Source organism: Corvus hawaiiensis, chromosome 7 (genome assembly GCF_020740725.1).
Source record: "Corvus hawaiiensis isolate bCorHaw1 chromosome 7, bCorHaw1.pri.cur, whole genome shotgun sequence".
In the NCBI taxonomy this organism is placed as follows: domain Eukaryota; kingdom Metazoa; phylum Chordata; class Aves; order Passeriformes; family Corvidae; genus Corvus; species Corvus hawaiiensis.
In genome coordinates this window covers 656,247-677,245 of record NC_063219.1, presented here as the reverse complement: position 1 = coordinate 677,245, position 20,999 = coordinate 656,247, and the positions used below count along the sequence as shown (strand labels likewise).

The 20,999-nt window shown below is 55.3% G+C and overlaps 1 protein-coding gene across 4 annotated transcripts; it reads left to right on the top strand.

Annotated features, from left to right (window-relative positions):
* The first annotated feature begins 298 nt into the window (after window positions 1–298).
* On the top strand, window positions 299–19,647 carry LOC125328522 (aryl hydrocarbon receptor-like). Of its 4 annotated transcripts, XR_007204750.1 has the most exons (12): window positions 299–572; window positions 648–835; window positions 10,137–10,243; window positions 13,585–13,674; window positions 14,496–14,619; window positions 14,843–14,973; window positions 15,598–15,800; window positions 15,885–15,994; window positions 16,252–16,393; window positions 16,749–17,489; window positions 18,202–18,315; window positions 18,460–18,551. XR_007204750.1 is itself a non-coding variant. In XM_048309345.1 (11 exons), the coding sequence occupies exons 1-11, from the start codon at window positions 532–534 to the stop codon at window positions 18,613–18,615; spliced, it is 2,841 nt and encodes a 946-aa protein (XP_048165302.1). In that variant the 5' UTR covers window positions 299–531; the 3' UTR covers window positions 18,616–19,647. The 4 variants fall into 4 exon arrangements, 3 of the variants coding, with proteins under 3 accessions (XP_048165302.1, XP_048165301.1, XP_048165303.1); XM_048309345.1 differs by having other exon boundaries at window positions 14,496–14,601; window positions 16,749–18,315; window positions 18,460–19,647; XM_048309344.1 differs by having other exon boundaries at window positions 16,749–18,315; window positions 18,460–19,647.
* The last annotated feature ends 1,352 nt before the right edge of the window (window positions 19,648–20,999 follow it).

The window sequence follows — 20,999 nt, the reverse complement described above, 5'->3', positions numbered from 1 at the left end:
TCTGCAAACCCAGTTTGTAGCCTCTGCACCTGCGAGGCCGCTCTGTGCAGCGCTAGCAAAGCCCCAGGTGGATTGTTTGAGCCATTAGCACCCACGGTCCAGTCCCCACCTCTCCACCAATACCTCCATGTCCCCACCCACCCATTATCCCACCCACACCCCTCTTTCACGCCCCAAATCTCCCTTCAGCCCCCTCTTCTTGCCACAAATCCCCCTACATCCCCCATCACCCCCTACTCCTTCCAGGCCATTTTCACACCCCAAACCCCCATCAGCCCCCTTCAGCTCCTATTAACTCCCCCCATCCCTCCCCTTTCTCACCTCCACCCCATCAACTCCCACTCCTCCTTCAGCCCCCGAATCCCTCCTCAGCTCCCTCACACATCAATCCCTGCTCCCAATCCCCCCGCAGCCCCACATCCCTCTCCATCCTCCCGTCTCCCCCCCTCGCCGAGGGCGGGCCGTCCCCGTTCCCATTCCCGCTGCCTCTCTCCCTCAGGGAGCGGCGGCTCGGGCGCTGCCGGCCGGGCCATGTACGCGGGGCGCAGGCGGAGGAAGCCGGTGCCGCGGGTGTGAGTGAGGGCTGCGGGGGCCGGGGAAGGGCTGAGGGGGTTCCCCTTCCCCGGTAACTCGGCTGTGCCCGGCAGGACGCGGCCGGGCCCGGCCGAAGGCGGCGGCTCCAACCCGTCCAAGCGGCACCGGGAGCGGCTGAACCGGGAGCTGGAGCGGCTGGCGGGGCTGCTGCCCTTCCCGCCCGACGTGGTGGCCGGGCTGGACAAGCTCTCGGTGCTTCGCCTCAGCGCCGGCTTCCTGCGCGCCAGGAGCTTCTTCGGAGGTAAGGGATGGGCGCCTTTCCGCCGCTTCCCCCTCCTCGCCATTCCTGCCGGGATTGTGTGGTGTCCCCCTGCTCCCTAACCGCGGTTCCTGTCCCCCCTCTCTCCAAAACACTTTGTGTGTTTGTTTTCCTCCACAGAGCATTTTCTACTTAAAATGTTTTAGTTTTATGGGGTTTCCCCCACCAAAAGCTTGTTTTCTTTCCCTCCCAGAATCGTGCTGTTTTCCCCCCCCCTAGAATTTTTGGGGCTTCCTCCCCAAGTTTCAGGAGTTTTGTATCTTTCCCTCCTCGAATTTTGTGGGATTTTCCCCTCTCACATTTTGGATTTCCTTCCTCGAATTTTGACAGGTTTTCCCCTACTTGACTTTCGAGGGTTTTCCACCCTTGAATGTTTGTGACTCCAACAGCGTCGATTGTTTGGGGGCTTCCCCCTCCCCCCCCCCCCCCCCCGAAATTGATTCCCTCCTTCCACCTCGCATTTTGTGAGATTTCCCTCTCCCCCTCCAATTTTGCTGTTGTGGTGGGGTTTTTTTCCCCCTCTCGAATTTTGGCTTCTTCCCCCTCCCCGCCCCTCGAATTTTGGGGCTCTCCCCCACCCGAATTTTTTTTTTCCCCCTCAAATTTTGGTGGGTTTTTATCTCCTCGGATTTTGTGTCTTTCCTGTCTTTACCCCCCTGGAATCTTGTTCCCCCTCCCCCCGAATAGTTTGTTCTTTACCCCCTCCCCAGAATTTAATCCCTTACCCTTCAGAATTTTGGTTCCTTTCCTCTGGAATTACTTTTTCCTTCCTTTCTAACCCACATTTCCTCGCTGTGCCGTCTCCAGCTGCCAGGCTTGGAGGGATCTGGAGAGGTGAAGTTGGTTTTGTTCGTGGGCTCCGCTGAAGGAGGGAATCCCGGTTTCTGCGCGAGGGTGAGGCAGAGCCCTGTGCTGCCCGGTTGGGAAGCTTCCCCACGGAAGGGACTTTTCCTGCTCTGTTACGGCAGGCTCGGTGTGCTGGCAGTGAGCAGTAATTCCCTGTGATGTGCTTGCAGGTCACTCGGCAACCTTTTATTTTTGGGAACCGTTCCTCCGCGCTGTGGTAGTAATTAAGAGGAGCCCTCAGGAGGGCATCGAGGCATCCCTGGATTTGCCTGGTGGAGTAGCAGTGGCTCGAAACTGCTGCGTTTTCAGGTCACAGAAACACCGCGATTTCTCATTGAATACATTAAAATGCTTCCTTTTTCTTTTTTTCCCCTTTTCCACTCTCTTTTAACCCTGCTTAAAGGATTGGCAAGTGGGTGAGCTGGGAAAGGAATGGCCTGGGAGAGTTGCTTGCCTTGCAGCACCAGGAAATTTACTGTTCTGAGATTGCCTCGTTTTTCCTTTTTTTTTTCTTCCCCCCCCCCCCCCCCCATTCCATCTGGTTTAATTCCAAGGCACCAATTTCTGTCCGTCGGAGGCTGTGGGATGGATGGGCCCCCCCTCTCTCGGCTTTGAGGCAGGTGTGGCAGGCAAGGAGGAAAGCTTCCTCCTTTCAGATGCAGATAGCGATTGCAGACCGAGCTGAGTTGTTCCTGGTGCTTTAAAACAAAATAACAACTGAAAAGGAATCCTTAAGTGGAGCTCTGGGCAAGGTCAACAACAAAACAATTGATTTTAAGTGTATTTATTTATTTATCTATCTGTCGTCCCTGCTTGAGCACTCCCTGAAAGGAGATCGAGGGAAAGCAAGGACAAAATCTGGGATGTGCTGCCATGGATTGTGAGGAGAAACAGCTGGAGCAGGTCTCAGGTGTTGCCCATGATTGCTGGCAGCAATTCACCCAGCAGGGTTATGCCGGCTGTCCCCAGCTGCAATGAATAAATAATTACTGATTTATTAATTATTAATGGACTTTAATGTTATTTCAGCATCTCGGTTTGCACATAGCTGATGTGTGGGGAATTTTGTACGGTCTTAAAGGTCTTTGATTTTTATAAAGGTACGTTTTTCCTTGGGACATGAGGATTCTCATACTTTATATAGCCCGAAGTGAAGCTGTCCCTGCTGCCTCTCTGCCTGCCTGCGGGCACAGCTAAAGGCCTGCAGTTCGCTGGCAGGAATCAGAGGATGTCAGGCTGCTCGGTGTTCTGTTGTTTAGTCTTTGGAGTGGTTTAGAGATCATCAAGTGCCGTCTTTGCTAGGCAGGGTTGTTTACCCAAACAAGCCCTTCCTCAGGCTGATGTGCTGGGCTGGTGACTCTGCTGTGGCTCTGCTGCCAGCCCGATGCTGGGTGGTGGCTTTCTGCAGGTCTTTGGAGGAGCAAGGGACGAGAGCATCCTGTGTGTGTTCGTCTACTGATTGCACTCAGTTTTTTCCCCTCAGATCTCTCCGGTGTACCAAAGCAGGAGGCAGCTCCGTGCCGGGTGCTTGCCGCGTGTGTTCAGCAGCTCTGGGGGAGGAGGGATCTTAGCCAAGCTCTCCTCGTGATCCGTGGCGGGGTGGAAGAGGCTCCCTTTGTGGTGGAGCAGCACCACTGTCCTCTGTGAGATTCCCGGGTGCCTTTCCCTTCAGCCACTGCCCGGCTTTACAATCCCAAATTCACACCAGTGCTTCCTTACCATGAAAGAGGTGAGCTTAGGAGGGGGAGCAGGATCACGGCAGGCATGGAGACACTGGGAGAGGTGTCCTGCCAGGGAGCTGGACTCGTAAGGTCCATCCTGCTGGAGAAGCGGCACTGACCAGAAGCCAGCACCTGGGCCAGGAGGACCAAAAGGAGCTGAGGCTGGCTTCCAAGCTGAGGGTCCTATCCAAACATCAGTGCCAGTTGATTTAAAGGCTTGTACCTCCTCCTTTTCCATCCAGGTCTCTTCTCCTACGACAGTCTTCCCAAATGCCTTATTTCTTTTCCCCCTTGGTGAACAAGTGTTTTTAATTCTCATTCACCACTCTAACCTTCCTCCCTGCTCTGCTGGAGGCTCTCTCAGCACATGGGGTTCGGTGGAGGTGGCACTGTGCTGCAGGGCACCTCCCTGGCTGTGCCACCGCCCCGGGGTGTGCACGGCAGGTCACACCATCTGAGTGCCAGCAGCTTATCCCGTGGTGCCTGGCCGGGCTGCTCCCCTCTAATCCCTCCCTGTTCCCCCCCTTGGAGCCAGGGCCCAGCTGACTGCTGGCTGGGGAGGAGGGGTCCCTGTCTCTGCTGCCTCCCTCACCTTCTGGAAAGGGAGAGAGAAGGAAAGATGCTCCACGGGAGGGTTTGCTGTCTCGTTCTGTGTGAGGATTTCTTATCAAAAAAGGAAGATGCCCCAAAGGCACCTTGTCATGTGGCTGTCGGGTACCATCTGTGTAGCTTGGGCCATTTAAACTCCTGGTGGGAGGTCAATTGGCAGATGTCACAATGACCAAGGGCTCACTTTGCGCAAGTGTCCCTTGCAGTTTGTTCCTGCAGCGTGCTGGGAAGGTCATCCACGCTGTGCTTCCCATCCTGCAGCAGGCCTGGCCCCTCTGGTGTGTGAGAGGAGCCGCTGCTGGGCGCTCACTTGCCCCTGAGGGCCAGCTGGGTGTCCCCAGGGCGCCCTGTGACTGTCACAGACCTGTGACAGTGATTGACCTGTGGGAGTTCTCTTGATGCTCTGAATCAAGCCTAGGGTTTATGAGCTGTAGGAAAAGGTCGGTCCGTGGTGCCAGGAACTGTGTGTTTGAACCCCACAGCAGTGGGCTAACCCTGCCTTGAAGTGGGAATCCTTGGAAATGAAGACGCATCCTGCCTGGATGTCCGGGCTTGCCAGCAGCCTCTGGGCAGCTCAGGTGCATCTCTGGCTGGGAGGAGAGGGGGGAAACACCCCGGCACGTGTTGTGGCTGTAGAAACTTTTGGCTCCAGAGAGCTCGTTGGCTGCACAGTCTGCAGTTGTGGATCAGAGAGTTGTTTTGGGCTCTGTGTGGGTTTGAGCTCTGCGTGGGGCTGTTTTATATGGAAGGTTAAGGCTGTGTATGCAAAACTTAAGCAGTTTTTCTCTCCCGTGTATCTTTAAAAGATAACACTCCTGTGGATGTTGGGGGCTTGGGTATTTTCCCAGAGTCCTCTTAAAGTGGTTGGTGGCTGCTGTAGGATCGATGTGGAGCCTCGGGGCTGAGCCTCGCCCTTTGAACTGTGATATGAATCCAGATTGTTATTGCTGGAGCTGTGATGGCCCAAAAAGTGCCCGAGCTGCAGTCAGGTCAGGCTGGAAAAGTGCTTTTAATTATATAGTTATTACGGACTACGTAACTGTGCCCCTGAAACCTCTGCTTAGGGATGAGGGCTTGGGGTGGGGTGTGTGGGACTAATGCTGCTCATCCCTTCCCTGCCTGCCCTCCCTCCTCTGGAGCTGTTTGTCGAGAGCTGCAGAGAGCTGCAGCAGCGGGGAAGCCTAAGGGCTGGCTTAAGAAAAACAAAGCCTTGTCCTGTGATCACTGTGCTCTCTTAATTGCCGAGGTAATGAGCTGAGCTCGGAGGAGCAAATAGAGCTGGAAAAGTCTTGTGACTTCCCTTAGGTGGGCGGTTTTCCTGCTGCCTGCTTGCCTTGCCCAGTGTTTTTCCCCGACTCCCAGGAAAGCAGCTGGTAGGAAGCTGTGGGAGCTTCCTGGGGGCTGCCTGCTCTGCTGCCCACGAGCACCTGGGCTGTCCCAAGGCTCCTGCAAAGGCAGGCAGGGGAGCAGAGCTGGGAAGAAACTCCAGGCTGAGGTTTTGGGCTGGCTGGGATGATCCTTCCTGGTCTAGAGGAAGGTGTCCCTGTCCAGAGTAGGGGAGTGGAACCAGGTGGTGTTTAAGGCCCCTTCCAACCCAAACCATTCTGTGACTGACATTAAAGCTCCCGAGGGAGGAGCAGTGGGAGAGGGAGGGTTCCAACAGCTCCTGATGCTGCAGGAGGAAGGAAAATCTGGCAGGTCCTTGTCATCTTTGTCCTTGTTTAAACCCCTGCACGTGCTTCTCCCTTTGAGACCCGAGTGACACAACCAAAAGCTACACGTAGGCAAGGCCTCCTTGCTTCTGAAAGCGCAATGAGATCTTTTAAGAGGCCATCCATTATTAACCACGAGTGTTCTTGGAAAGTGCGGGGTCCACACTATTCAGGCAGGGATAAATAATTCATCTGTTTAATGAAATTTTTGCCAACAGGGAGCTGCGGCAGGTATGAAGTTAAGTAAAACCGCAGTATCCATTATGAATTAACAAATGGGAAGTCAGGAAGCATTTGCCAGTGGCTGGAAAATGGGCTTTGAACAGCACTGACAAGAACCCAACTGATGGTTCAGCAAGGCAGGAAGAAGACGGCTCTGTGGCCTGGCATCAGCAAATCTGTGCCCACTGCCCTCACCATTTCCATGGTGTTCTCTAAATTTCCAGTATTTTCTCTCTTACTAGCAGTAAAACGCAGGAAAAAAACAATTTTGAGGGGTTATTTGATGTGGGGGATGTGTACCGAGCAGCAGAGCCACAGGTTCCTCTTCCTGTGAGCACAAAAAAGCTGGAGAAGTGGATGGGAAAGGGAGATCTGGAGATCCACTCGTGGGAGTAGAGACTTTACCGTGAGGTAAGACCAGCTCTTCAGGGGATTGGCACACATGACAGAAAGAGAGAGGTGGATAAAAGGCAGTTTTATTAAGAAATCAATCAATCCTTCCCCCAGAGGGGCTGGTACGTGCTGGGGTGTTTGGCAGAAGGCTTGCAGGGAGCACCATTACCAAAATCCTTCTCTCCCCATGACCTGCTCAGACTGACAGTGGCCGTGCAGACGGCCCAGCCCTCTCCTGCAGCTCTTGAAGAGTCAAGATGCAGTTTGGCTTCCTTCTCCTGCATCAATGCCTGGAGCAGGTTTGGGATTGAGTTGTTTCATTTTCCTGCTTCACAGTCAGTGGCTGATGTGAAACTCCACTCCCACTGGGAGTTTTTGCTTTGTAGAGGAAAGGGGGTGGGAGATATCCCCTCAAAAATGTTAATTCCTGCTTGGTGGTGCAGAGATTTCCCAGGTCTGCAAAGCAGGTTCAGGAGTTCACCAGCAAACTTGGTAGGCAGCGAGGTGTCCCTGCAGCACCACGTGGAACAGCTTCCCAGGCTGGGTGCCAGGGGAAGCACCTGGAGAGGGAGGGAGGAAACCCACCCCTGGTGGCCCCTCCTGGTGACACCACAGGGTCAGGCAGCAGAGAGCTGGTGAGCACCGAGTGTGAGGGTGACCACGGGGCAGGGAGCTTGTTCCCAGAGATGGGAGGGATTTTCTTCCTTTCAGCTAAAAGGCTTTTTGTGGCCAAATAGCCTGCAGGGCCTGGCAGGAGCTGTTTCTTGGAAGGAATAGCAGGAAAGCTGTGCAGGCCTTGCTGCTCTCAGGTGACCAGCTTCTGTCTCCTCACCTTTTTCCCTCCAGCAGCAAGGGTGATGCTGGTGGCCAGAGGGAGGGAGCCCAGGAAAAGCCACTTCTCTCCTTTACTTCCCCTCTTTTTTTCCTGCAAGTGCCTGTCCCCACTTACGCAAAGGCTGCACGTGGTCCTGCTGCCCTAGGTGAAGGCGAGTGCTGTGCTGGAAGTGCGTCCCACCTTTCCCGGTGCCGGGATGTGGGATGCACGCAGGAGGGAGGATGTGGCGGTTCCCTGGCTCGTTCTGCTCCGTCAGCCTGATGTGCTGTGACAGTTCTGCTGAATTGCTGACCCCAGGGGCTGCACAGGGCTATTTATGGACACACAGAGCCGGGGGACACCGGGCAGGATGCCAGCCTGGCGTGGCTGCAGCCAAGAGCCCATCATCTTTGGGGATCCTTGGGTGACTGGTGTGGAAAAGGTGCTGTTTGGCAAAGTTCATGGGGAAACCTCCCTGGGAATTCTGATTTATCCCTCACACCCTGGTGGTTGGATCCTGTTTGGTGGCAGGCATCCCCACCGAGGACAGCGGGCTGTCCTCTGCTGTTAACATGTCCATTCTGGCCCTGATGCTGATAGCAAAGCCTATTTTTAGGCAGCAGTTGGGATCAAGATTTCCTTTTGCAGGGGCGATATCAAACCATTAAACCAGAGCCCTGAGCAGAGGGCAGCACCTTTAGCTGCTCTTCTGTCAGCCAGGTTTATTTTTATCTCTCACCTCCAGCACAGTGGGCTGGGAACTCACGGAGGAGGACTGGAGACCTTTAATAATTCATAGCGCCCGCATTTTGCTCCCAGCAATCGGAAAAGCGAGTTGCTGGGAGAGCGCTGGCACAAACCTGCTCCCTCCACCCAACAGGGCCCTGCCTGGGTGCTCTGGCTGCTCTCCTGCTGCTCTGCCTGATGGCCTGTCCATCTCCGAGGTTTTGTGCAGGCTCCAACCTGGACAGGTGACCATGGGTGGTGCCTTGGGGTGGGGAAGAGTGAGGCCACAGCAGCCTGTGCATGTCCACCCCAGCTCGCTTGGGCCTGACCCACAGTTGTACAAACACGTGCTGTAACCTCAGGCCTGATGTCAGCCCATCCCTGGCCAAACAGCTCCTGAAATTGTCTGGTCAGGCTGAGCTCAGGGAATTCCCCAGAGCTCCCAGAAGCAGCGGCATTGCTGCTGCATCAGGTGTTTTCTCTAAGTATTAGAACCAGGACATGCTTTGCCTTTGGTTACAGAGTTTGTGTCCTGTGCCTGGTGGAAGAACTTTGTCCCCAAACCCTGGCTCTGGAACATCCATGTTTTGCAGCATCTGAGATCCTTCAGGACCGGCTCCATGTGGATGGAGGAGCTGAGTTTCAGCAGCTGCTTTGGCAGAGCAGAGCCTGTTACAGAGCCTGGTTTTGTTTGTGTGCTGGTGGCTGTTGCCTTCTGACTCGCTGTCCAGTTGCTTCCAGGGTCCACTCGATGCTGCCATCACCTCTGAGCCTGGCAGCCCTGCAGCACACGCAGCCCAGGAGCTGGGAAAGGCAGATCCAAGAGAGCTTTTGCTCCCTCTGTGCACTGGCATGCTGGTGCACTGGTGCCTCACACCTTTCCCCCTGGGTCCCAGTGGGAGCAGCTGGTTCACCAGAGGCCAAATGCTGTCCTTGGTCCTCGTGGTGCTGGCAGGAGGCTTCCCAGCTTTCCTGCATGGGAAATGCATGTCATGCAGAGGTGTGTTGTCATCTTACCCTTTAATTCTTAGCCACACCAAAACATCCCCAGGATTTATTCTCTCGGGGAATACCGAGCAAAATTTACGGGCGCATCCTTCAGTTCAGCTGAGTGACAGATTCCCTCGTGCGTGTGGGTTGTGCATCGACCGCTGGCAGATCTCGGGTGCCTGTGTCTGGATCCATGTGTTTTCTGTGTTGTTTTTCTCCCACTGTGAGCTGTGGCTTGCCTTAATTTGGTTGAGTAAACCCACTGTGTTGCTGAACTGTAACAAGACATCACTGGCTGAGCTGTATCCTTCAAAATGGCATGTTCCTGATCCTGGAAGAGTGGGATTTGCTGCAGTGCCTCCTGTGTAGGGCAGAGTCCTGCTGCTGTTGGCCAGCATGTGCCCAGGTGGTCAGGAAGGCCGTGATGTGGCCACAAGGCCAGGGCAGTGACTGTCCCCTGTGCTGGGCATTGCTGAGGCTGCACCTTGAATGCTGTGTTCAGTTTTGGCCCCTCACAACAACAAAGACATTGAGGGGCTGGAGTGTGTCCAGGGAAGGGAACAGAGCTGGGGAAAGGTCTGGAGCACAAATCTGATGAGGAACAGCTGGGGGGGCTCATCCTGGAGAAAAGGAGGCTCGGGGGGGACCTTCTGGCTCTGCACAACTCCCTGACAGGAAGGAGCTGGGCTCTGCTTCTAGGGATCAAGGGACAGGACAAGAGGAAATGGCCTCAAGTTGTCCCAGGGCGGGTTTAGTTTGGGTATTAGGAAAAATTTCTTCTCAAAAGAAGTCAGGCGTTGGACCAGGCTGCCCAGGGCAGTGGTGGATTCACTGTCCCAGGAGGTGTTCAGAAGACCTGTGGATGTGGCACTTGGGGACATGGGCTCATGGTGGGCTTGGCAGTGCTGGGGGAATAGTTGGGCTCAATCCTGGCATTTTTTCCCATCTTTAACAGTTCTATAATCCTGTGATTCTGATGCCTACCTGCTTTAAGGATCCCTGGCTTTAACTGCTTTTTACCTGTAGGTTGTTAAAAGTGGGGCAAAAGGAGTGGGGGGAAAAAACAAAACTCCAGACCAAAGCAGTTGAGGGGTGGGGAAACACCGTGTTAAAATCGACTCTTGTGAGGGGCAAAGCAAAGGGCTGTCACTGCGTGGTGGCTTCCCTGCATTGTCCAGCTCTGCAGCATTCCAGCTGCTGTGGCAGTGTGTTCCTGCAGCACTGATATCCCTTCCCTTTCTTTGGTGCAGTTGCCCTGAAGAATCCTAGTGCCAAAGAGGCCCAGAGGGACGGAGACTGTGCCCCCGGACCAGCTCCGGGCTCGGCAGCGGTGCCTGAGGGTGAGCTGCTCCTACAGGTTAGTGCTCCTCACAAATGCCTTCACAGGATGTTCCTCTTGTCCCCCTTCCAGCTCCTTTCAGTTTTACCCCAGAACCAGGCTGTTGTGTTGCTGATAGCAGGTGATCTGTGATTTCATGTGGCGTGGCGTAGCTCGCTGTGCTTCTCACTGGGCAGAGGTTTAAGACCTCCAAAGGTCCCTGGGGCAGAAACTGTGTTGCTTCTTCCCTACTTTTCCCATTATTCCTGGAAAAAACTGCTATCTGTAAATAGTCCGTATGTAGGGAACATCTTGCCGCATTTCTGAGCGTGGAGATTGATCTCTTCTGCTTCTGCACTCTCACGTGTGAGTGTATCAGAGGTGTAATGTGGGAACCAAACTGAGCAAGGTGTTTGAGCACAGTTCTCAACATGGGCACTCTGGTCCTCGCTCAAGGACGTTGTCCAAAAACAGGGAAGAAAACATCCTGGAAGTCTTCCCTGATTTTGAGGAGGCAATGTGTGACACTGAGCACACGGGTGCTGAGGGACCACGTGCTTATCCCTTAAACACAGGGTAGGTGGGTGTATCCCAGGAGCTCTGATTTTCCCAAGTGGGCTCCTTTGGCCATGCTGGAGACAGGGCTGGTGGTGCTGCAGCTGCCATGGTTTATTCAAAGATGCCAGGAGGTCACCTTCTGTCCCCAAACTGTGCACAGTGAATGGGAAGTGGTAAGGCTCTGGCAGCATGAGGTCCTGCAAGGACGCAGGTCTGCTGTCCCTGCCTGGCACCCGAGCACGGGCTGTGGCACCATCCCCTGCCTGCCTGGCCATCCTCCAGCACAGGCTGAGCGTGCTGGGCAGCCCCAGCTCCTGTCCAAATGCTCACTCAGCATGAAGTGTAATTACTGTCCTGCCTGAGGGCTGAGGAGTTCTGTGTCTGGTGAGAGAAGTGCCAAAGCCAGCCCAGTTAATAACCAAACAAATGGGGGTTTCCCTCAGGATATAACAAAACTGCTCAGCAGGGCTTGCTGGGGGTTGATGTCCTGCTTGTCAGCCCCTCCCATAGTTGGGTACCATCCTTTTAGAGGTACCAAAGTGGGTCTTAAAAGCTGGTTCAGCTCTCTCAGGGCTCATCTCATCTCTGTGACCCTGGATGTGGCTGGAGCTCAGAATCTGCCTCCGTGCCCCCAAGGAAACATTCCCACATACTTATAAACATACTTCCACCTGGTCTGTCACCTCTGATGGCCGAGCTTCCTTTGTCTCTTGGTCCACTCTGATTCTTCCCCTCTCTTCCTCCTGAAGCTGCTCAAAGGGTTAAAGTGCATTTGGCAGCACTAATTAACCTCTGCAGCGGATTCCCACACACTGAGATCAAGCCCAGTAAATAGAGAGAGCGTTTGTGCCTGGAATAAAGGGAAGGGAAGGGGGGAGAAACTCTGACCTGGACAATGAAGCGGGAGTTGGCAGCAACAATAGCTGGACTTGGCTGAGACTGCATGCCAGGCCCTAATTAGTGCTGGTGTCTGTACATTATGAAGTGGGGGAAGCAGGCCAGGGCTGGCTACTGTGGCTTCCCTGCCAGGTTGGTGTGGTACAGGATGGTTTGGGCTCTGAAAAGCCCTAGGGCCCACACTGCAGGAGCCTTGCCTTCCAGAGGGGTCCTGCTGCCAGGGTGTCCCCATGGGGATCTGCTGCCCTTAGGGAGGTGTGGCCATGTGGTGGTGTCAGGGCAGTGAAAGCTCTTCAGCTTCTGGGAGGGTAAACCAATGATTTTCATGGGCTTTCACTGCCTTTGCTCTTAGGCAGCACCATGGGCTTGAAGGTGTCTGCTGGGTGACTCTCGGGATTTTCAGAGCTGGGAAGCTGAGCCACAGAGTGATGTCTGCCAGCTGGGCTCAGGGAGCACTGCTGTGGGCCTGCTCTCAGCCCTGGCAGTGGGGTGGCAAGGTCTCCAAAGCCCTGGGCTCTGTGCCACAGAGGCTTGCAAGGGTTGGTGCTGTGCCTGCAGCACTTGAGGATGCTTGCCTGGACCCTGCCAGTGCCTATGTTAGCAGTGTTCTGCTGCCTGTCAGCTCCTGCCTGCTGCCAGCGAGCAGGGATGGAAAGCCAGGGCTCCTGGAAAGCAGCTGCGTTCCCAGACTGGTAGGGAAGCTCCTCTGCCCCTTCTAGTCTTCTCCAGGTGTAAAGGACACTGTCAGCCAGCACCCTGGTCCCTTCTCCTGTGTCCTGTCCTGCCAGCTTGGGGCTTTTAGCTCAGGGAAAACACCCAAATTACTTCCCAATGTATTAAACTGGTAGGAATGAGCCTCTTGAGGAAGACAGAAGCTCTGATCAGCTCAGCCCATTCCTGCCAGGAAGCCTGGTGCTCCCTTGAATATTGACTTTGCAGTCCTGAAGCTTGAGAAGTGAGTGGAAGGGCCTGTGAGATGTGTGTGTGTAACATTAAAAATGCAATGAAAACTTCAGATTGATGGCTGCATTTGCTCTTCTCTGTGGGGAGGCCTTGGGGCTTCCAACCCGTGTGGGCAAAGCAGCTTTGGGTGTTTGTTTTGTAAAAGCAGAGCACAGCATTCAGCCCTGGGGGGTGTGGGGTGTGCATGAGCCAGGGAGGGCTCTGGAGGAAGTGATCTCAGAGGTGGTGAACTTAGAGGGATTCTCCAGCCTAAATCATTCTGTTATGTATTGGCTGAAAGCAAAATGTACTCTGGGGTCACCCACAGATTCTGTGGTTTCCCCCCAAGTTCAGGCACCAGCCTCAGCCTGAATTCCCTGCTGCTTTGGAGGAAATTGACTTGTCGGAAATCAGATGGTTTTTGCTGGGATTTCAAATCCAAACCCTTATGCTTCAGCTTTTGGCCTTTCCGTTTCCACTGGTTAAGGCCCTTTCAACACTGGCCACCTTGAGGAGGGAGCGGGCGGCGGAGACAGCACCTTCCTTGGCCTTGCTCCTTGCCCATGGACAGTCCAGGCACACTGTGGTCCTTCTCCAGGCCACTCCTCTGGCACCTGGGGTGGCCACGCATGGCTGCCAAGGCCCTCAAGGCTCATTTCCACCAGAATGGACCGGCTCCTGATGATGTCCACTTTCATCCTGCAAGCAGTTCGGAGGTTTTTGTCTGCTCCCTGCACAGGATGAGGACACATGTCCAAAGCGGAGTCTGAGTGAATGCTCCCAGGATGGAAGCACAGTTTTCCATCAGTCTGGATTAGGATAGCCTCGGGCAGCTGTATGGAAGAGCTGCATGACCTCAGAGAGTCCATCTGTGGTGGCTCGGCTGCCTGCTAGCTGGGCCAGCCAGGCTTTGGGTGACCAGTGTCCTGCTGGAAAAGTGATGTGAGCGTGGCCTGCACCTGCTGATGTCCTCTCTCCCACAGGCACTCAATGGCTTCGTGCTGGTGGTGACAGCAGAAGGGCTGATATTTTACTCCTCGCATACAATCCAGGACTATCTGGGATTTCATCAGGTCGGTGCGACTCTGAGTTGCTGCGGGGAGTCGATTTTTCCTTGCTGGTGGAGAATAGCCCCACATTGCCTGCAGGGAGGAGGCCCTGCAGGGATCACAGGGCCTCAGGGGGCTGTCTGGGGCTTTTCCTTGGCCTTGGGAATTTGGACCCCAGATGCCAAACATGGTCACTGGTGGGTGACAACGGGCTTCATCAGCCCATGGATACTTCCCAGGAGCCACACTGATGTGCCTTCATGGGGTTCATGGCCGTGGTGAGATGTCTGGGGTTCCTTGCCCTGCTTGCCTTGGGCACCCAGGTAACCTGGAAGGCACTAGATCAGATTGACAGGGAAGTGGGACTTGCCTGCAGTCCTTCAGCTGCTGTGGTTTGGTGTCACCCACACACAGCTGGCTGTCCCCAGCACCTGGGGTAGGTGAGAACTGTCCACCTGGGCGCAGGGTGTAGGTCCCAGGGCATTGTTCTTTTGGGAATAGTGTAGGGATGGAGTGGCCTTGCTGTTGTTTTGTTCCCAAATCAGTGTTTTCATCTCATCTCTTAAGTCAGAACTAGGATTTTGAGTTATGGGGATGTCTCAGGGAAACTGCATTGGCTCTTTAGGATTGGGGGGAGCAGGGCAGGCCCAACACGGGCCTTAGAGCCAGATGTGCTGTCTGCTTCCACCAGCATCAGTTCTGGGGGAAAGTTTCCAACCTCACTTAGGCAGGACCCATTTGAGCACCAGGGAAACTGGGTAGGATAAAACCAGCTGGGGCTGTGGGACACGAGAGCTGGCACTGGGGACAGGCTGCAGAGCTCACAGGCGGTGTTTCCTCTCTAGACAGAGGTCATGCACCAGAGCGTCTTCGAGCTGATCCACACTGAGGACCAGCCAGAATTCAGGCGCAACCTCCACTGGGCCCTCGACCCACCACGCGCTCCTGAGGGTGAGCCTTCTCCAGAAGGTAAGGGCAGGCTGGCCAGCTCTCCAGGGCTGCTGGCAGCCCAGCTCCCTGTCACCACCTGCACCCATGTGGCTCAGGCCATGGCTTCATCCCAGTGTTGTGGCTTTTCCCCAGTTTCTGTGGCTGTGCTCGGCAAGCTGCTGCAGTGCCCAGTGCTGGGGACCTCCAACCCTCACTGGGGTGAATCCTGGCTTGATCCTCTCTCAGTGCCTCTCTTCCACAGCGGGGAAGAGTCTTGGCTCTTCTGCTGTCATCTACAAGCCGGATCAGCTGCCCCCAGAGAACTCCTCCTTCCTGGAGAGGAGCTTTGTGTGCCGCTTTCGCTGCCTCCTGGATAATTCCTCCGGCTTCCTGGTGAGTACAGACCCTCCACAGCAGGAGAGGGGTAGGCTCACCACAGGGGTTCATGCCACCACTGGAATAACCGCCTGGAAAGACCCAGTGCTCCTTCTGCTACGAGCAGCACCTGCCTGTCTCAGCAAGGAGACTTTTTCCCTGTTTTTCATGGGTTTGGCCTGTACCTACAGCCTCTCTCTCCCTGTGGGTTTTGTTCCTCTCTTCTCAGAAATGCTGAAGCTGGAACAAAAGTGCTTTTCCTCCACGTGTTTTGCTTGGCTTTTCTGTTAAAAGCATGTCTTAAGATCAAGTAGGTGGTGTTCATCCCCCCTCCTCTCTGCACTGGAGAGCACAGGGTGCCCAGAGCAGCTGTGGCTGCCCCTGGATCCCTGGCAGTGTCCAAGGCCAGGTTGGACAGGGCTTGGAGCAACCTGGGACAGTGGAAGGTGTCCCTCCCGTGGCAGGGGGATTGGAACAAGATGATCCTTAAGGTCCATTCCAAATCCAAGCCATGCTGTGATTTGATGATTCTATTTACACCAGCTCTGCAGACAGACATCTTGCTTTCTGTGCAGCTCTCCTCCTTCTCTTCCCTCTCCATCCACTTTTCTGCATGACACTGAGCTTTTCTTCTCTTCCCAGGCTTTAAACCTTCAAGGCAGGCTGAAATTCCTTCATGGGCAGAACAAAAGGTCTGCAGATGGCTCTGCCCTGCCCCCCCAGCTCGCTCTGTTCGCCATCTCCACGCCCCTGCAGCCCCCGTCCATCCTGCAGATCCAGACCAAGAACATGATCTTCAGGACGAAGCACAAGCTGGACTTCACGCCCCTGGCATGTGATCCCAAGTAAGCAGCAGAGTTTCCAGTGCTCCATTCCAGACATCCCTCCCTGGTCGTGCCTCTGAACTGGGTGTGCTCTGTCTCTCACAGGGGGAAGATTGTCCTGGGCTACACCGAGGCGGAGCTGCGGATGTGTGGCACCGGGTACCAGTTTGTCCACGCTGCTGACACGCTGTACTGTGCTGAGAACCACGTCAGGAGTAAGAGTCTCCTCTCCTCCCTGGTCACTTGTGCTGATGGGTGGGCTGGGACTGGGACAGCTCTGTCAAGCCCAGTGGCTCTTTCCCCGCAGGATGCTTTGCTGTGCGGCTGCTGTCACTGCGGGCAGCTCGGGGAGGAGCGTAGTGAGGGGTGTTCAGCTGGGTTCTGTCCCCTGTGCGTGCCAGCCGTGCTCCCGCTGTTCCCAGCTGGGAAGGGCGGCGTGCCGTGGTACAGCCCTCGCGCTTCCTCCCGGCAGTGATGAGGACGGGGGAGAGCGGCCTGACGGTGTTCCGGCTGCTGACCAAGGAGAACCGCTGGAAGTGGGTGCAGGCCAACGCGCGGCTCGTCTACAAGAACGGCAAACCCGAGTACATCGTGGTCACGCAGAGACCCCTTGTGTACGTGCCGGGCTGGGATGGGGACAGCCTGCCTTTTTCCATGCCTCTGGGATGTCCTGAGCAGGGCAGGATGTTGGATTTGTCGTTGCTGCTTGTGCCTTTTAAAGGAGCAGCCGTGGGATGCTGCGGTTGGTGCTGTTCAGCCACATCCCGCTCTGCAAGGCCACCCCACAAGTACGGGGTGATGCCTGGTTGTGCTGCAGATGGGTGCTCTGGGTGTGTATTGGTGTGTGAATGCATGCTGGCTGTAGCAAAGGGGCTGCGGCTTGAGGGGTCACAACTGCCTGTCGCAGAAGCACTTTGTGGGGTGGGTTTGTGCACGTGTCAGCCACGGTGTCTTCTTCCTGCCCTGCAGAGATGAAGAAGGAGGAGAGCACCTTCGGAAACGGTCCATGCATCTTCCCTTTACCTTTGCTACGGGAGAGGCGCTCCTGTACCAAAGCGCCCACCCTCTCCCGGGCTTCCCTGATCCTTTCCAGAGCAAAGGGAAACCCAGCAAGTGCAGGAAGCCCTCCTGCAGCCGTGGAGGGCGCTCCCAGAAGAACGGCGCTGACCCCAGGTCTCTGCTGGGCACTGTGATGCGGCAGGACAAGGCAGTGTACGCCTCCCACCCGGCTCTCACTCCCAACCCTTCCCTCAGCAGCACTTCCCACCTCGGGAATGTGTCCTTGCCAGGTGCAGGAAGGAACGCCTGGAGTATGGGCACTGCTCCAGTTTCCTCCAGGGGGAACAGCCTCAAAGAGAAGCTGCTGGATTTGCAGCAGGAAGACCCTCTCTTGGCCACTCTGGACTCGCTCTCAATTAAGAGTGACGAGAGCTGTTCCAACAACGAGCTTTTCACTGCTCTGGAGGGCCTGGGCTTGACCGCTGAGGACCTGGAGCTCCTGCTGCTGGATGAGAAAATGGTGATGGTCAATATGGACCCAGACCACCCATCCCTGAACAACAGCCTGGTCAGCAACCAGGTTCTCTCCTACATCCCCTGCCCTCTGGTGAAGGAGCACGAGGGAGGGCAGCAGGTCTGTCCCCTGCCAGGCACATCCTCCAGCCCACAGGGAGGCACTGCCCCATGCCACACGGCGAACAAGGACTCGAGGTACCGCCTGGCACAGCGTGCAGGGCAGCCCTGCACTGCCCCGGGCCAGCCCCCTGTCCCGCTGTGGGATCAGCCCCTCAGTGCTGTGCCAGGGCTGCTTCTGGAGCTGGCTGAGCAGGAAGAGCTGTCCAGTGGCTCCCAGTGGAGACCAGCTGGGGAGAAGGCTCTGCTCCGCTTCCTCCAGCCAGCGCCGAGCACCCCATGGGACAAGGCCCCCAGCTCAGCCCCGGGAACCCCCTGCCCGCAGGGGCTGCCCGGGGCCCAGCAGCTGCAGGGCGGCTTCCCAGCCGTGCAGCCCCTCCAAGGGGATGCCCACCAGTCCTTCTCCCTGCCCAGCCAACGCCAGGCCCGCGTGGCACCGCCCAGCCGGTCAGAGCGCTGTCACTTGCTGGTGAACGGGTTGTGTGGCCACGGCCCCGGCTCCCCTCCACGCCCCAGCCCGTGGCAAGACTATGTCTCCCCACTCCTGGGGTCTCCAGCTCAGCCTGGCTCTTACGGCCTCAGCCATGACTTGATGTCCCAGCAGCAGGGCTGTTGGGGCTCCAGGCCCAGCATGCCCCCACAGCGCTTTATCCTGAAGGGATCCTGCGGCGTGGGAGCTGCAGGCACTGGGGACTCCTGGGAAGAGGTGGCTCCATACCCCCATTTTTTTCCGTCTTCCTGCCAGCTTATTCCCGAAAAGCAGCTGAGCCCTTTTCCCTCTGTGCCCCAGCACCCTTTCCCCAGCTCAGCTGCAGGGCACTTTGGGAGCATCGGCGGCCCTCTGGACACGCTGAATTCCTGTGGAACACGTGCCTCTGCGCTGAGCCAGGAGGGCAGGCACAGGGTAAGGGCCTTTTTCCCCTCTGGGGTTCAGTGTTCTCTGTGCTGGGAATGTGCCCAGCCAGTCCTAATAGCCCCCTGCAAAATGCCTCACCACTGTTCTCTCTCTCTCTCTCTCTCTCTCTCTCTCCCTCTCTCTCCCCCCTAGCCCCGCAGCAGCTGTGGTTTGCCCAGCTCTCCCAGGGGATTGCCCCAAGAGCACCCGGTGCTGGGGGGAAGCCTGGCACTGCCCTGCCAGCCTCAGCCCCGGGCAGAAGTGCTGCCAGATCCCCCTCACGCCTCCAGGGGAGACTTCTGTCTGTAGAGAGGCTGGAATGGACAAAGCAGGACTGTTCCCTGGGGAAGGAGCTCCCTTCAAGCTGCAGATAACAAACCTTGCCCACTGCTGTGCACATCCTGCTGGTGCTATTGATGGTGGTTGCTTTGGCTCGCCTGGGGGTTTGGGCCCTTTTCTCACCTTCCCACCATTCTGCTCCGTGTGCTGTTCCTGTGGAGGTGTCCCTGGCCTGTGGAGGGACAGCAGCAGGGCAAGCTGACACATTTCCCAGGGCACTGGAGCAAGCTGAGCTGTGGTTGCAGGTCAGCCCATGAGTGCAACCAAAGTTTTGCATTTATGTGCACAATCCAACACGGATGCAAGATTGATGTGCCCAAAAGAAAGAGACAGAAAAGGTTTTCACCTCTGGTATTAAATTTCCTGCCATCCCAGCCAGGCACCTGTGTATGTGGCCACGTTGTACAGATTTTGCCTGTTTTATAAGGAAAATGAGCCCTGTGTTGTGTTCTCGTGTTGTTCTGGTCCTTCCCCACCCCAGCTTTCCCTGTGTCCTAGGTGTTCCCACTGTTTGGGTTAGAGCTCCTGTAGCAAACACCCTGGGCTTTGCTGTACTGTACAAGATATGCCCAGGTTGGCTGCTAAGCTGGTTTTCTCTGGGTGCTGGCCTGTCAGGTACCTTCAGGCTTCCAAGTCTCAAAGTTTTCAGTTAAAAACCAGAAATTTCAGTAAGTAAAGAAAATAAGTATAATGCTACTTAATTGTAAGTAAGTACTGAGAGAGTGATGTGTTCCCACAGGAAAAAATCCCCTATATGTGTGTATATAACATGAGCTGACAGATTTATTTTTATGCCAGTCCAGTGGAGGGAAAAACAACCTCTTGCCATCCCAAAGCAGCATCCTGTGGACTGGGATGCAGAGGTTGTTTAAAAGATCAGAAACACAGTGACCCTTCAAGAAACCTGACAAAGCTCATCCTTCCTCCTGCTTGCCCAGCTTTGGATTCATGTGAATTCCTACTGGTTTTGTTTCAATAAATGGTTTTGGAGTTCCTCCCTGATGTCCCCTTGGCTGGTTGTGTCTCTTCCCAATCTGGAGCGTGCCACGGTTTGCTGGCTGCAGCACTGGAGCCCAGGCCTTGCTACTGGTGACCTGGGTTGGAAGGGATCCTAAGGAGCACGTGGAGCCTTTGGGATGCACACAATCCATCTGCCAGCTCCTGCCATGGATGCTTGAAAGGAACTGGGAAATTTGACAGAGAAGGGTGAGTGTATTAAAAAGATGTACAATATTTTTATATAATAACAATATATAATAATAACTATTACATATATACAAAGTTACATGTAGATATATTGAGATATATAATATATGTATTTATAAAGTGTCTATATATAGTTTCTACTGTGTAATAGAAAACATCTTTTAGGACAAATTACCTGATTCTTTTCCCTTGCACTGTCATTTTTCAACCTGGAAATTAGAAAAAACCACAGGTTTGTCTTTTCTGAATGCTGAGTTTTTCAGCATTCCCACCCCTACCCAGCACCTGCTTTTCCTTAGCAAAGCAAGGCGGTTTTGTAACATTTTTGATGGAGATCTGCTGGGAGCATTTGATCTTTAATAGCTTCTGTACCCTACTCTGCTTTTTCCTCCCTGTTCTTTCAGAGGAGCTGGCTCTGGGCAGCACCACCTGTGACAAGGGTGATGGAGGGACAGCACCAGAGCATCCCTGGGGGCTGCAGGTCGGTGACTTCCAAAGCTCCGTTGGGTCCCAGACGCTGAGCACAGTCTGCCTGCTGCCAGACTTCCTCCTCCTGCCAGCTCCTGGATGTGTGGGCAGCTGTTCCACGAGCAGCTGCCCTGATGGGCTCCTCCTCTTCCATGCCACACATCTCCACAGCACCACGAGCTTCCCCGCAGCCCGGTGACCTCGGGAGGACTGCGCCCTCCTGGCTGTGTCACCAGGGCGCCGTGCTCAGTGAGCGCAGCGTGCATTTGTCCAGCATTGTGTCTGTGAGGTCTGTGGGGCACAAGCCATGGTTTCTGTGGAGGGAGGTGCCCTCTGCTCCCAAAGTAGGCCAGCACATCCATAATTCATGCCCATCCTCACGCCAGCTGCTGCCTGGCCTCCCCTGGGCCTCATGGCATTGATTTTTGGCACATGGGGCTGGCCCAGGGAGCTGGGCTGGAGGAAGACTTCCTGCTGCAGCAAGGGAGAAAGCTCTGTTCATCATCCCAGCATCTGCAGCCTGCCCTGAGCTGCGGTGGTGTAAAAGGGGAGTTGGGCAGCTGTGCTCTGGTTTGCACATCTGGAGGGAGCACAGTCCCATGGGGCATACTGATCCCCAGGAGCTGGATGAGGCCGAGGAAGGTGTGAGGAAAGGGTGCAGAGAAATACAGAACCATAGA